The 15,205-nt window shown below is 51.7% G+C and overlaps 5 protein-coding genes across 5 annotated transcripts, besides 1 other annotated feature; all 5 read right to left on the minus strand.

Moving 5' to 3' along the window:
* Positions 1-15,205: part of a sequence feature (contig 1.161 621..266267(-1)) that runs on past both edges of the window.
* ANIA_11120 (MFS transporter) lies at positions 378-2,359 on the minus strand (the record flags this gene model as incomplete). Its single annotated transcript, XM_050611809.1, has 3 exons — positions 378-1,436; positions 1,486-1,875; positions 1,931-2,359. 3 exons carry the CDS (start codon positions 2,357-2,359, stop codon positions 429-431), a joined length of 1,827 nt encoding a protein of 608 aa, XP_050467793.1. The 3' UTR covers positions 378-428.
* Positions 3,136-4,997, minus strand: ANIA_11119 (DUF3237 domain-containing protein). Its single transcript, XM_050611810.1, has 5 exons — positions 4,821-4,997; positions 4,253-4,741; positions 3,862-4,182; positions 3,525-3,816; positions 3,136-3,462 (listed from the first exon to the last, which is right to left on the minus strand). Exons 1-5 carry the CDS (start codon positions 4,887-4,889, stop codon positions 3,434-3,436), a joined length of 1,200 nt encoding a protein of 399 aa, XP_050467794.1. The 5' UTR covers positions 4,890-4,997; the 3' UTR covers positions 3,136-3,433.
* ANIA_11113 (Rad21/Rec8 N terminal domain protein) lies at positions 6,338-9,085 on the minus strand (the record flags this gene model as incomplete). The annotated part of the gene is made up of 7 exons (XM_676948.2): positions 6,338-7,075; positions 7,126-7,653; positions 7,754-8,165; positions 8,223-8,357; positions 8,414-8,554; positions 8,627-8,663; positions 8,863-9,085. 7 exons carry the CDS (start codon positions 9,083-9,085, stop codon positions 6,338-6,340), a joined length of 2,214 nt encoding a protein of 737 aa, XP_682040.2.
* On the minus strand, positions 9,449-12,498 carry argEF (bifunctional acetylglutamate kinase/N-acetyl-gamma-glutamyl-phosphate reductase). The gene is made up of 2 exons (XM_676947.2): positions 9,771-12,498; positions 9,449-9,713 (listed from the first exon to the last, which is right to left on the minus strand). The coding sequence occupies exons 1-2, from the start codon at positions 12,430-12,432 to the stop codon at positions 9,658-9,660; spliced, it is 2,718 nt and encodes a 905-aa protein (XP_682039.2). The 5' UTR covers positions 12,433-12,498; the 3' UTR covers positions 9,449-9,657.
* On the minus strand, positions 13,500-14,697 carry ANIA_08769 (SNAP receptor SNC2). The gene is made up of 3 exons (XM_676946.2): positions 14,409-14,697; positions 13,952-14,183; positions 13,500-13,875 (listed from the first exon to the last, which is right to left on the minus strand). Exons 1-3 carry the CDS (start codon positions 14,508-14,510, stop codon positions 13,856-13,858), a joined length of 354 nt encoding a protein of 117 aa, XP_682038.1. The 5' UTR covers positions 14,511-14,697; the 3' UTR covers positions 13,500-13,855.

A 15,205-nucleotide genomic window follows, 5' to 3' on the forward strand; every position in this document is an offset into this window, starting at 1 on the left:
ATGGCGTTCCTAGTGAGAGATCTTTGAAAAGAGGTTCAAGAGTGGGGGACGGTAGATACAAACTGTGCATTAACCACCTTTGGGATTACTGTTACTCATAACGGCCCTCTGCACACTTACATACTAAGCTATCTTTCAGCACCATAATTATTCAGACCTATTCCCACTGTTTGAGAAATCTAGAGTATCAGCCTGAAATTTATCTGCTCTGTGAAGAATAAGCAGCCACAAGCGTCATACAATGCAGCCTACGTAGGAATCCCATGGAGAGGCTGAGCTAAAGCCAGGGCAGTGCAGATATGGAGTACCAGACTAAAAAAACCGGGAGCCAAACAGTCGGTATGCTAGCAGAGTATTGGACAACGAAGTATGAACGCAGTGTGAATAAAGTGTGTAATTAATAGATACTCTGATAAGTATTGTGTGTGTCAACCCGCCGCATATGTACTCTTCTTCCTCAGCAACGCCCCAAACTTCCAAAGAAATACTGGCGCCGGGATTCCCAAACCCAAGCTGATGAAGCCTAGCAAACTATTCCCCCATCCATAATGCAACGCGTCATACATATACGGTGCGAAAAGCGGAAACGCGAAGCCGCAAATTGACCGCAAAAACGCACTCGCTGCCAACGCGCTCGCCGCGAATCTCGTATACGAGTCGATCATGTATGTTTGCGCGCATTGGAAGGTGACGATCGTTCCCATGCCGAAAATCGCCGCGCCAATGTTCGGCGCTATCCAGTGTGTTTGGTACTGACCTGTCCAGCCGTAGATGAAGAGGCCGGCAGGGGTGAGGAAGGCCGGGACGCAGAGGAGTGGGACGCGAAACTCGGGTTTGCCAACGCCGTTGTTGCGGGCTTTCAGGCTGCGGTAAATGCGGTCGTTGAGTGGAGCACAGATCTGAGAGCCCAGCCAGAAGCCAATTCCGAGGGAGATATAGTTTAGGCCGCCGATGCCGATGGATTCATTATAGTATTGTTCGCCAGTCCATAGGCTCGGGAACGTGGAGAGGACGAGGTACATTATTCCGTAGGTGTAGGCGAGGTACACGGCAATGGCTTGGACGATGGGCTGCGTAAACAGGAGGCGGAAGGGGCGGATGAGAGCTGAGCGGATGGTCTCGCTGAGGGTCTTTTTTTGGCGCTCGACTTCGGTTTGGTAGGATAGATCACCGGTCTCCTTGCGGAGTCTTATTGCCCGCGTTCGCAAAATCTTGGGCGCGTAGGTCTCCTTCAATAAGATCAGGCCTGCGATCTGAATGACGCCGTCGGCGATAGTGGTTGCATAGAACACCCAGCGCCAGGTTGTGTTCTCTGCGATAAATCCACCGGCAATAGGGCCGACTGCTGGGCCGAGGAGGGGAGCAAGACTGTAAATGGCAACACTCTTGCCTCGTTCTTCGGGTCGGAAGCAGTCTGATAAAACGCCACCGCCAATCTGTCACAGTTAGAACGAACAGTATAACGAAGCTACGGGAGACACGAACCGCTAGGGGAGCACTGCCGCCTAAGCCAGCAAAGAAGCGAAAGACGATCATCTGCGCCTTGGTCTTCGCAACACCACAGGCGATATTGAACACCAGGTAAAACAGATTGGCCAGTTGCAGAACCATCATCCTCCCATAGATCTCAGACAGAGGCCCGAGGAAGAGCGGTCCAAAGGCGTAGGCTAGAACAAAGATGGACAGCGTAAGCTGGGACTCTATCGCATCCGTGATCCCCAGATCTCGGGCCAAAGTAGTCAACGCTGGCGCCACCATGGATGATGAAACCGGCGAGATGAACGTAAAGCACGAAACCGTTACCACAATCGCCCATTTCTTCTTCATGGGCCAATTTTTGGGGTTCTCAGGATCGTCAGGACCATTCCACGTAACCTGCAGCGGATGCCGTTAGCGCAGTTGGCCAGCTCTAACAAATGCAGCAACCTACCAGTTTGGGGTCTGAGGACTGCGCCGAGCGCCCTGTTCGAGACTTCTCTATCTCAGCTGTTGCACCCTGTCTGTTTGCCTCCAGGTCTCGATCTTTCTCGGTGACGATTCCGTTGTCGACCTCCACTTCGGGATTCGCATCTTTCTCATTACTCTCCTCCCCTAAACTATCATGATCGTCCTCGCCCTGATAGACGGAATGGTCGTCGAGATGCACGCCAGAGTATATGCGACTGATCTCAGCCGGTCTCGTTCGAGAACTCGACCTCGTCTGCAGAGTACTAGCAGTTGATCCTTGTCTCCGTCGCGGCTGCGTATCTATAGAGTCTGAATCCGAGCTCGACAGACCGGATTCATAACTGGCGTCTTCGACTCGAGACAACTCGTGTGCATTTGCAGGTGCATGCTCATGCTCATGGCGTCCCGCCATCACGAATACGTAACCGAGACTTTCGAATGAAGTAAGATCGTCGCCCAAAAACGAAGCAACCCTAAGAGACCAAGATACCTGCGGGCGAGTCAGGTCTTATACCACGGCGAATAGCTCCGTGTCTGTGATGTCGATTCAACTCCCCGTGAAAAACAGAGCAAGCCCGGTGATAGAGACATGTTAACACCGATGTGGAGTCTGCTTCAAGGTGGCATTGGCCACGGCAAAAGCTTGACAAGCGAAGGGGCCATAATTCTGGGCCTCTCCACGCCTAAAACCGGCGATAACACGTACAGAGTGAAGACGGAAAATTTTTGCTGGCGGGACAAGCCGTCGCAGGAAACGGCCTCTGGTGCCTTGTGTTGAAGGCGAGTCCAGCGACTCCATCAACGTCGGTCGAAACTGCACCGTCATTGGTTGGACGAGGCAAAAGGTCGGATCTTCGGCACGATAAGATTATGCTATCTTATCGATAAGGTCTTATCGAAGAATATGCATAGCGTATGCAGGGATTAGCATAACCTTTGCCCAACTAGGAGATGAAGTCATTGCAACTTGGGGCCCCTTGAATACGCTTGGTGCCGTTACCCGGCTGATGGTGACGTGCAATAGCACCTCAATACGAGAGCTAGCATTAGTGTCTAACAGGGCTCCAATCAAACAGGATCAATGCACTTATTGCATCGGTCATCACGAATGGCGCACGAGACCTGTCGCAGAGACAAAGCCGTTGGCTCCCGATCCAGATTCTGAGAGTTGTGTTGACGGAATAAGACACCGACTAGACCATACTCCATTTCCACGTGTTAGAAAACACTAAAGAAACTGTGCCTATATCAACGAGAGAAACAGAAAACCAGATAGAAAGAGAGAGCTCAAATACGGTCATAGTACTCAAACAAAATTATACCATGATCACTAAAGCAAATAACAGATGACTGTAGGTTAGTCAAGATATAAAACAGGCCGAAGACTTGGTTTTGCCCCATAAACAATCAATCCAGTGCTCGCTCGAAACGGAAAGAAAATCAGAGAGGTCGGAAACAGATACAATCGTGGCGGTGGCAGCAGTAGTTAGTTGACGCGGAATGCATCAAGAATAACTGTAACGAGCTGGTTAGCATATTCAGATTCGCCCGTCGGGAATAATTGAATGGTGACTGACTTTCTTGGCCTCTGCGGCAGCCACTGGCAACCCACATCAAGTTGTTAAGGAAGGTATAACGGTCATCTCCAGTTTCCATGGAGAGGTTAACGCGGTATTTATATGAGTTGGCATTAATCCCATCCGCAAGTTGAGGGTCATTGAGCTTATCCAGCACATCTTTCGCGCCTGTCAACCACCCATTGGTCTTGACGACAATGAATGCAGGAGGATCATCGGCAGTTTGCAGAAGGAAGTTCGCTCGAAGGCTTGTAGAATCCCTAACAGTCACCTGGGAGTCTTGTCCACCCGGCTACTGCTATTAGCAAGACCCTCTGAAAAAGAGCCGGCAACTTACCACGACTACTCCCTTACCCCATCGTCCCGCCCACTGGCCACCAACAAACGTGACCCAATCGCGCAAACCCCAGATACTAGGGCCGACTCCGACCTTGGGGTTTACCTTGAGGCTGAGACGGAAATCCAACTCAAGTGTCGGTACAGGAAGCTGCAAAGACCGAGCGACTTCGCCTTCGGGGAATGTGTGGAGCAAGTTGTTCGCAGGGATCGAATCTTTCATGACACTCAAGTAGGTCGGGCATTCTAGCAGATGTTGGCGCTGTCGGCTGGTATTCTTTGCGCGAACCTGTTGGCAATAAATACACTGCACGGAGAGACACTGTTCATCGTCAGGATCGGATTCATTCGCTCCAGATTTCACTGGAATCCACCAAGCCAAGCGCGCTTACCTTGTCTTCCTCTTTCGCGCGGAACTCGACAAATGCAGCGTGCACATCATCTAGAGGAGGGGCAGGGAGGCTTGAAGTTGAGGTCTTTGGTTTCGCTTTCGGCGTCGTGCGAGGAGGCTGTGGCTGCGGAGCGCCCGTCGAAGGGCCCGCGACAGGACCGGTAGCTGGCAACGAGGGACGTCCAGCGAGGTTCTGCAGGGGCGTCTGCATAGGAGTTGTATGGGAGCCAACACCATTAGGTATCATGCCAGCTCCCGGTGTCGAGAGGGCGCCGTGACCCGGGGCAGCGCCGGGTGCCGTCGCACCTGCAGGGTTAGGATTTGGGGGGTATCCATTTGGAGCGGTGATGCCATTCGCAGTTGCCTGCGGCTGGGTTTGAGGTTGAGCTTGGGCACCGCGAAGGCCAGGGCACTCGAGCAGATGCTGCTTCTGGCGCGAGGTGTTCTTCGCGCGGATCTGCTGACAGTAGATGCACTGGACGGAGAGACACTGAGGGATGACGTCCGCGGTCAGTCCGCTGAAGCGTTTCGCTGAAATATTACGGCGAGGGAAATACGCAGTCACGCACCTTATCGTCTTCCTTGGCGCGGAACTCGACAAACGCCGCGTGAACTTCCTGGTCGACAGTCCGACCCATGTCCACGAGTAAAGGGGCGAAAAAATCGATGATGAAAGAGTTTGACACAAAGTACTAGTTTGAATACAGGATGAAAACGCGCCTAGAGGTGGGAGATGAGACGGAGACGAGGGCGCAGGATAGGAGGCAGACACGCTGGAACGGGGGAAGGAAAGAAAGACGGAACGGCGACAAGACGGACGAAACGGACAAAACAGTAGCGGCCGGTTAACTTACGCGAGTCTTACCGCCGCCCACACTCACCTTCACCAACCTACTTCTACACCTACAACGTATACAATAGCATTTTCTGTTCATAATACTGTAGTATCACTTATTTCTGTATAAAAATTGGCTTTGATTATTGCGCACTTTCGCAGTGCAGTTGATGAAGGTCAGCTTGAGCGCCTAATTAACGGAATCCTGACTCGCGACTGAGATCAAAACCTCTCACCGTGGCCGTCCCATCCCACCCATTCGCTGCTATTCTAGGACACGCCAATAGAAGGCATCCAGGGATAAGGAGGGATTAGTCCTCTGCTTATTGACTTCCACAGCTCGAGAATGACAGAGTGCCTAAGCTCACTTCTATGCACTGCTTTCCTTCAGAAGAATATAGTTCTTTCATCGAGGTAATACCCTACCATACCGCGTATGGGTGTACGAGTACTCCGTACAAAACCGGCACATTTACGCCTGAATTTACCGAGGATCGTGTGGTATTTCGCGCAGAAATATCAACTTGACAACTACTTTACAGCCATTGCTGCACGAGGATCAAATGAAATGAAGTCCTCGGCTCGATTCCTTTTCCTAAGATCCTCTGTATTGCATGATTCCATCATCAGAATCCTGCCGACCACTCAGTGGACCAGCACAGCCACAGCCACAGTCAAGAACGCGAAGATTCCCGTTCAGTGCCTGATGGCCCCGTGCCAGTGGACTGAGGAGGGGTAAACCTGCAATAATAGGCTATAGTAGCCATCATACAGCGTACCTGGATGACTTGGCTATGAGATATAGCATTATATTGTTGCTTGAGGGATCGAGGTCTTGAAGTATACCTGGTAATTTCACTACGTTCAGCCATACTATACAAACATACCAAACTGTATCAACCAAACCAAAACGAGTGTTGTGAAACGAGGACGGAAATATATTTTTGTTTAGATATATCAGATTGACGCTACCGCTATTCTTGCGTTTGGGTAGATAGAAATTACTGGCTTGTCCATACCGCCAACGAGCTGAAAATTGCACGTAAATATTGTAACTCAGACAGATGATGCGAAGACTTGAGAGATAGGGAAAGATTAAAGCAGCAACGAGCTTCTGCTGGATATTTAACTGAAACGCAACCCAGAGCATATATCATGAATACTTCATTTCCCGAATGAGTGAAAAATAAAAGAAACTAGCAGACCGAAGATGCTTTCCTGGTAGCAGAGCGATGCAACTTACCATGCAGTCTACACCTCAGCTAGACTTACGAAGATCTCCCCAAACTCGTATCGGACCCCGTCGTCTGCGTTGCTTTGGTCTTGGTATTCATCCTGGCGCACTTTAAGGAAGCCCTTGGTGGCTAGAGCAAGGATATGCATGAGACCCTGCGTAGCGACAGTGGCAGACGTGTCCTGATACGGCAATAATGTAGAGAATGTGATTTCGGTGGCGGAAGCGCCTTCTGCTGGTTTCAGCGACTGGATCTTCGCAGCCATGAAACCGAGGAAGTTGAGACCCTCCTGGTCCATGACTGACTCGGTGAGACTGTTCTGAAGCTCCTGGCTTCTATGTGATGGACCTGCTACGTCCGCGTTGGAGTTGTCATCCCCCATAACATTTTCGTCGAGGTAATTTCCCAAGTCGAAACCTTCCAGTTTGTCAAGGTCGTCATCGTAGTGACCAGGAATAGACAAATTGTCTAAATCGTAAGGGAACCCTCGCCCTGCAAGAGGGCTTGCGCTAGTCAATCGGTTGCGCGACCGTCCTATACCTGAGGGACCTACGCTGGGAGCTCGGCCGAAGGAGGCAACTGACTCAGGGAGACCACGGGATGAAAGGTCGCTCACACTTCCAAGGCCTCCAAAAATGTTTGCTACGGATGCCCCGTGACGAGAGCTCTGCACAGAGGCGGTTATGTTCCAGGGCATTTGGGAGGAATTGTCATCGTAAAGAGGTGGTGATTGGTGACGTCCAAGCTCAACGTCCTAGAGAAGTCAGGCTTCCTGCTATGAAGAGTTGCGATTTTTGAACACACCTCGTTCCAAAGATTAGTGTCATCCACAATATCCATTCTGCCCTGTTCATCATCTTCTCTCGCGCGTACCCGGCGCCCCTCAGCCTCCGGCTCATCTTCTAGCGGCCGTTTGTGAGAAACTAGCGTCTCATATAACTCGTCTCCGGAGAAGAAATGCAATGGATGAATGACTCGAGACGACCCAACACCAGCTCCTACGGAGCCGATCCCCAGCCTGAAAACCCAGTAAGCTGCGTTCCTCTTGGCCTGAGTTGATACCCTATTCTGACGTTTTTGTCTGGCAGCCAGTGCCACATTGTGCATGTAGTCTTCGTTCATGGCGGCTAGCTCAGCATTGCGCAATGCCGTCTGTAGATCTGAAGCGAGGAACTTAGGACCCCTCTGTCTCTGTGGTGCTGTTGCCCCATGAGTCTCTATTTCTACTGGCTCGCGTGGAGCTTCGTCTCCGTCACAGAATACGGCTGGGCGAACAGGTCGGGCAGGCTCGTTCGTTATAGCCATCTCTATGTCTTCATCGGCAAGCAAAGGCTGCATGGTTGTCAGCAGAGTCTAGTTTTGAAGCCAGCCATGGGTTTACCTGTTGGTCGACTACCAGATCATTGGGCCCGTCTTCTCTCACCTCACTCACCGGTCTAGTCCTGACTTCATTCTGAGTCCTCCCACCGAGCTCAACAATATTGCCATTTTCATCAAACTCAAAGTCAGGCTGGAGCAGCACACCACCCTCGTCATGTAAGGACGAAGTCAGCACCCTTCCAAAGTCAAGACCGCCTTTAGCAGAGCTCGCAACGTCAGCCTCAGAGCTGAATCCACCCATATCTCTCAGAATGTTCTCATCAGACGGAATATTCAGACCCAGTACTGAGCTGTTCGAGAGAGCAGATTGACTGAGGTCCGGAGTTCGAGGTATGGAGACGTTGGATTGCTGGCTCGATTCCGTCTCAAGCAACCTATTTAGTTTCGACAGATCTAGGCCGAGACCGGGGAGGTTGTTCTCTGGGAGAAAGGAGGGATCATAGGGTAGGACGAGCTGCTCAGGTCTAATATTCCGGTCAATGATTGGTCCTGCAAGTTGAGAAGCTCTGAGAGACACTAACCTGGCCTTTCCGGCGGACGGATCCAATCCTCCAGCAGGGACCGACCTTAACGTTTGCCTCATCTTATCGTGCATCGCTTGAACGTCGAGCAGGGTATATCCGCACTGTTGGCTATACACCCTCGAGATTCCGTACCTGAACGTCAGGTCTTATCAGTATTGCAAATCCTCGAGGGGACCAAGAATACATACAAAAGGTTGCTCTGGAGTCTGAGCGCCATCGGAGCTGCAGGATCGATAATAACATTGCAAGCCTTGGGAACATCCACATTTTGTATAGTCCGCCGATTTAGTCTCCTTGAAATGGATCTAGCCCCTAGAGTTGCTACAAGCCTGTGCAGACAGCCATGTCAGCCCGAGGTTTTGATGGCAGAGTGACTGAGGACAGGGTGATGAATAGCCTACCAAACCGTAGCTACTCCATGCTCGGGAGATGTAAGTACTAGGAAGAACATTGCTGTTAGCATAATTTTTATTGTGTTTCAGGATAAAGATGGACGTACTCTCGTGACTATAAAACATCCTGACGCTTCAGCACTCGGCCACGCTTCGCATCAATTTCTCGCCTTTACAGGAGGAAAAGTTAGTGAACGGAGAACAGGAAGCGTTTGAGATGAGGGAGCCAGGTAGGACCAACTCACCAAGTACAAGGGCCCCTACAAGCTCAAGGAAGACAAGTGTCGTCGGTACTGCAACAAAGACCTGCTTTCTGGCCTCAGAGTAACGAGTCTCTAAGACGTTCAAAGATGAAGTTGGCCAATACTGGCGAGCGTGCTTCAAAAAGTGTGAAAGGAAGAACGGTAAAATAGAGAGAAGAGCAGGAAAGAAACTCAGGGTAGCGGCAGATAGTCTACCTAATACCATGAGTGCATTTCCTAGAAACCTGCTCAGATCACCGCGACGCGTATCGCGGCAACCTTACCAGCATTGAAAAGGGACACAGTGCCGGGATGACGATAACAGTCAACGACTAATCGTGCTCGAATATAGAAAGAGCATCTGATAGATGCCACTCCCCGATTCTCTACCCACCTTACCTACTCTTATACGCCGGCATGGCCTGAACAACACCTGCAATGAGATAAACCAGCTATTGAAGCAGCCCAGTGAAGACAAAGAAACGTTTCCTAGCGAAAAAGACTAGCTGAATGGACCAACTAAGCCGAAAAGAGGAATACAGAGGATGCGTACTTTGACTATAGATGGATTCTAGTGGAGAAAAGATCCCTACTAACAATTCCATTCCTATCTGTAGGTAGCAATTCGAAGATGCGCGCAAGACAAGGTATTAATGAAAACTTTAAGAGACCAGAGAAGATACACAAAATGGAAACCTGGTTAAGACTATCTCACATACATACCCTACCCACCAACTAGGTAGACAAATCGATTTTTATACGACACAGAATTTATAACAAGCAAGCAGCGCTAAATGTCTATTCAAGAGGGATACCCTCGTACTCGCTGTATCCGAGGGCGAGGTTCATGTTTTCTGTACGCCGTATGTTAGTAGGGCCTAAGGCGGATGGGGATATGTGCGGGGACTTACGCAGGCATTGAGTGGCAGCACCTTTGAGAAGGTTGTCAATGGTGGCGCAAACGACGACACGGTTCTCCTTGGAGTGGACGGCAAAGCCACCGACTTCGACGCCGTGACGACCAGCAATGTTCTTGACAACCGGAGGCTCACCGACGATCTTCACAAGCTTCTCGCCAGCGTAACGGTCCTGGTAGATGTTGCGAATGTCACGAGATGACATTGTCTCCTTCAGAGGAATGTTGATGGTGAGGTGGATGCCCTGGAACCAAACAGCAACGTGGGGCATGAAGGCAATGGGAGTACCGAGCTGAGAACTAATTTCCCGCTCGTGGATGTGGTCGGTCAAGGAGTAAGGGATGATGTTGTTAGTAAGGTTCTGGACGTCGTTCTTGGGGCTAGGCTTGGTACCAGCTCCAGAGTAACCGGAAACGCCAAAAACGGTGGGTTGTCCACCGAGGTGAGGAACGATAGGAGCAATGGCAACTTGGGTTCCGGTGGCATAGCAACCAGGGTTGGCGATGCGAGTTGCCTGGGCGATCTTAGAGCGGCTGACCAGCTCAGGGAGACCGTAGGTCCAGTTCTCATCAAAGCGGTAGTCGGCGCTCAGGTCGATGATCACGTTACCATCCTTGGCACCCTGGTCAACGGCATCAACGAAAGGCTTGCAGACGCCGTTAGGGAGGGCCATAACCCAGCAGTCGACGTCGCCGTTGGATGACATGCGCTTGACATCCTCGGGACTCAGGTTCTCGTAGATGATCTCTCGCTTGTCGTAACCCTGCAGCTTCTTGCCAGCCAGCTCGCGGGAAGAGACATGACGCAAATCCAGGTGAGGGTGGGCGTTGATGAGGTTGATCAGGGCCTGTCCAGTGTAGCCACGGGCTCCGATGAGGGCGACTTTGGAAGGCTTAGTGTTGGAGTTGTTCTTCTCCCCAAGAGGAGGGTTAGGGTTGGTTGTGGCGTAGGTGCGGACAGTCTGAACGGGAACTGAAGGGCGTCCGAAACGGGCAGAACGAAGGGCGTTGCTTGCAGTGGAGAAAGTACGCTTCTGTCCAGCAGCAGCACCGAGGGGCTTGCCGATATTGGCAGCCGCATGAGCAGCGCGCTGAAGCCTGGACTCAAGGTTGATGTCGCCGAACATCTGGCGACCGTGCTGAGTGAATTCCTGAACCAACAGCTTCACCTCATCACTACTCTCAACTCCGTACCAGAAGAGAACCTCGCCGTCTCGGCTTAGACTGCCATCAGCCTTGTCAAAGAACCATGTGAGGTTCTCGTCATCCTCCTTGACGGTCCAGACAAGCTTGGGGAAGTCCTTCTTGATGGCGGCGAAAACGTTGTCGGCCACGTTTGTGAGCCAGCCAGACTTAGTGATGGTGAAAGTAGCGAGGTGGGCCGCTGAGGTAAGGGCATCCTTGGCCTGGGGCAAAACAACAGCCAGAGCCTCCATGGGCTCATCGAAGTAGGCCTTGAAGTCGCGCTCCTTCAGGCCCTCAACGTAACGGTCGACGGTTGCGCGAGCATCAAGGCCTTCCCGGTCACGAACCAAGACCTCCTTCAGTTGGGCCAAATCCTCAAACTCAGAAAGCGAAGTCTTGGTGTGAACCTTGTTTCCACGGCGGATAAGAGTACCCGCACCGGAGTCGGTAAAGAGCTCCTTTTGCAGGTCGGCAGGGTGGATGATAGCAACGCTAGAAGTACGGGGAAGATCGTTGAGCAACTCCTTCATTTCCTTGATCTTCAGACGAGTACCATGACGCACCCACCACTGTGTCATGAGGTGGTCGTACTCCTCATCAAGGTTGATGCTCGAGATTTTCTCGCCAGTGTCACCGTTGAACAGACCTCCCTTCTCAGCGAGATAGACGATCTTCAGGGGCTGAAGCGCGCGCGCCAGCTCTCCAGCTGCGACATCGGCATTGACGTTGAGCACTTGGCCATCGGGGGTTTCGGCCATGGAAGTCAGAATGGGAAGGCAGCCAGCCTCAATTGCAGACTCAATCGGCTTCTTGTTGACACCGTTGATCTTGCCGACCAGGTTGTACTTCTCCTTGTCAAGGTAGTCGGCCTGGAAGACACCAGCGGTGAGAGGGCGAGCCCGCACACCCATGCGCTCCAGCTCCTCGACCAGCTTCAGGTTCTCCTCCAAGAAGAGCTTGCGGGCCAAAGCCAGTGTCTTGCCATCTGTGACGCGGATCCCATCCTCAAACTGGGGCTCGACACCAGCAGCCTCGAGCATGCGGTTCAGCTGAGGGCCGGCGCCGTGCACGACGATCGGGTACAGACCGACATGGTTCAGGAAGGCGAGCGCAGAGGAGAGGGTTTCGAGGTGCTCAGTGATAATAGCACCACCAACCTTGATAACGGCAAACTGCTGGGACGAGACCGAAGTAAAGTGCGAAAGGTATTGCTGGACCTCACGCTTCGAGCCGATGTTGCTCAACAGCTGAACGACGGTGGACCGGGTAGAAGAGAGTTGGGTGTCGGAGGCGCGAGAGTAGTGACGGCTTTGCAGCAGCGGCACTGCAGACGCCCTCAACGAGGCACGGGCTGTGGGCGAGCAGAGTCTGGCAAACGCGACGGTGTGCGGTGCGGAGAGCGCTCGGAAGGACTTGGTGGTGGAAGCTCTCCGCACAGCGGTGCGAAGGGAGAACATCCTGCCAACCAGCATGCGGCAGCTTCTTCAGGCTAGTTGGACAGAAGGTCTAAAGAGCGGAAGAGAAAAATGTTAGAGAAGAAGCAGATCGAGAATAAGTATCAAAAAGGGCGAGCGGAGGAGTCACAAGTCCATGAGGCAAAAAAGGTTGTGCGGAGTCTGCGGGTTCGACCGTAGGGACGAATTTGCCGCCTCCCAGCGAATGACATGGAACCATCCCCAGGCACCGTCTCTTGCTGCAGCGCGAATTTCGTTTCTTTTTTTCTCGCACCCGGCCTCGTAATGCGCAGCACAAAAAATTGGGACAAGAATGCAATTGGGGGCTCACCACTTACTGCAGGTTCTGACCCAAGGTTGAATGGAGCTGAGAACCCCAATGCAGCAATGGAACTGAAGAGCGAGAGGCTGAGTTACGGTGCTGGTGCTGAGGGAATTACTGGGAGTTCGAGCGATCAGCGATGCCTTATACTCCGTGCTACCGTATGACCAGGCAGGCAGGTATGAGACACTTAGCAACCCAACGGTCTTCGTGCAGGGGATCAAGGGAAAGAAATTGCAGTCCCGCGGGCAGCGACTGACTGCGAGGATCGGAGCCGACAACCACAGACCGCCCGTGACTCAGACCACCAAGATCACCACCTTCTTAACCAAGGAATAATATGGGCTACGGTGGATTTTCTCAGGCGCTTCGCTTGCTCCGTTCAGCCATTCGATTATCAGATTAGATCTTGTCCCCTCGACGACCCCCCTTCTAACCCCCATGCTGGCGTCTTCCAGCGAATAGAGTCGACGCCTCGTTCCGGTGTGGATAGAGCCTAAGAGCCCAGATGCAGCACCCATCCTGCGGGCCTTTTCATTATCAGATCTTTTAGCTAATGTAATTTTTTTCAAGGGGGATTCTTTTAGTCAACACTGGCTCTGTTATTCTGTTATTTATCGTATGGTCCACTCGGGCGATCTAAACATTCCGCGACCTCGCCTTTTACTGCCTCGGCTGTGGCTTGGAGCGCTGTACAAAGGGCACTCGTCGAGCACGACGAGCGCACCGACACTGACGACCGTTGGGGGCGGCAAAGACCAGATGAAGAGACAGGTATGATAGGTTCATTATAGAATGCTAGACAAACAGCACAGTAGCACATGAGAAGGGAAAGTCGAGTAGCAAGAGACAAAAAAAAGCAACAAACACCAGAGTATCATTTACATCTTCGCCGTCGACGAGTCGTGTGGCATAGCATAGCATAGCCCGCATCTGAAGAGCCAAATCAATTCATCGCGTCCATGGCCTGCTAAAATAAGGCTTATTCGTGACAACAGCAGGAATCGACGCCCAATAAAAAGCACACAAGGTATTAGAGGCTGAAAACAAAGCTGCAACGATATTCGCACAGGTCCCGGGTCGGGCTGGATAACATGACCGTCGTTGAAGTGTCGTAGCTTAGCGCGTGGTTGTAACAACTGGCAAGAAACAGCAGTTAGCATTGCGAGCAAGTTTTCCTACTTTCCAGTAGTGCGGAACTCAGGTGGGTCTTACCAGCAGGGACGATGATCACCACAAGCAAGAGGATAATGCAAATAATCAGACAAACACGCATCTTCATGTCCTTCCACCACATTTGCTTCCGCACGCGGTTGGCACCTCTGCGGAACCCTTGAGCTGACACAGCCAAGTTGTCGGTCTTATCCTGCAACGAATCTAGACGTTCACCACGCTCGGAGACCTTGAAAATATTCGAGCGCATAGTATCGACGGTCTCTTGGATTTTCTACAAAAAATAGAATTAGCAAACATTGCTGCGATAAGATATGGGGACAGCGAAAGCGAAGCAAAGCAGCATAACAGCACAACAACAGCAATTCTCATATACATGGTCGGAACCGGTCGCAGATAGTCCAGAAACCGACACGCTGGAAACTACGTGTCCGGAATCGACGGATCGGAACCGAAACATGCCCAGAAAAGATGATTTGCAACCAAGCAAAAGACTCACCCGGTCGATTTCCCGTGTCCGGTTGTCGCCATTCTGTGCAGTGCTGCCGCTGGCGGCGTTGGAGCCGGAAGGAATATAAGGATCGTACGGTTGCTCAGACATGATGCTCTGTGCGAAGAGCTTGATGTAGAATCGAGATGTAGAATCGAGATGCTAACTTGTAGCGTGAGAACGATCACAAACGATCACAAGACCACGTCGCAGATTATCGGGTCGAAAGTCCGCTGGCGGTGGGCGTAAGAAGAAAGCGTCGCACAAGTATCGAGATATGACGAGGAGGGGGAGATATGCAGAGAACGTGATTCACGGGTTGTGGAAGAAGAGGAGGATGGCGATAAGACGGGAGTGGAAGCTGAAAGTGAATGGGATGGGAAGAATGGGAGGCTGAGCGGGAGAGAAAGATGGCTTGGTGGTTGCGTTGCGTTGCTGGAGATGACAGGGCCACAGGCAGTTCCAATCGTTTCGGGCGGTTCGTCGGGGTGGCAACACGTGACGCTTGGGCCACGGCCACAGAGCTGAAGTTGTTATTCTTAGGTCTTGGGATAGGCACCGATCAATAATTCTGTCTGCGGGGCCAATCACTGATGGCTTCAGGAATAGGGAATACTAGATTGCGGCTGGTGTCAAAAACGGAAGAGTTTCAAAGCAACGACAGCCTTATCGATTTACCACCTGTAAAGGGGGCGGGCACTCAGGCGCCCTGTCATTGTTTGAGTAATCCGAGTCTGTCCCTGTTACAGGTCTTAACATCCATGCTCCGGCTGCTTACGGGTGTCACAGAACCTTGTTAACTCCTC

This window comes from Aspergillus nidulans, chromosome III (genome assembly GCF_000011425.1).
Source record: "Aspergillus nidulans FGSC A4 chromosome III".
Taxonomy (NCBI): Eukaryota; Fungi; Ascomycota; class Eurotiomycetes; order Eurotiales; family Aspergillaceae; genus Aspergillus; species Aspergillus nidulans.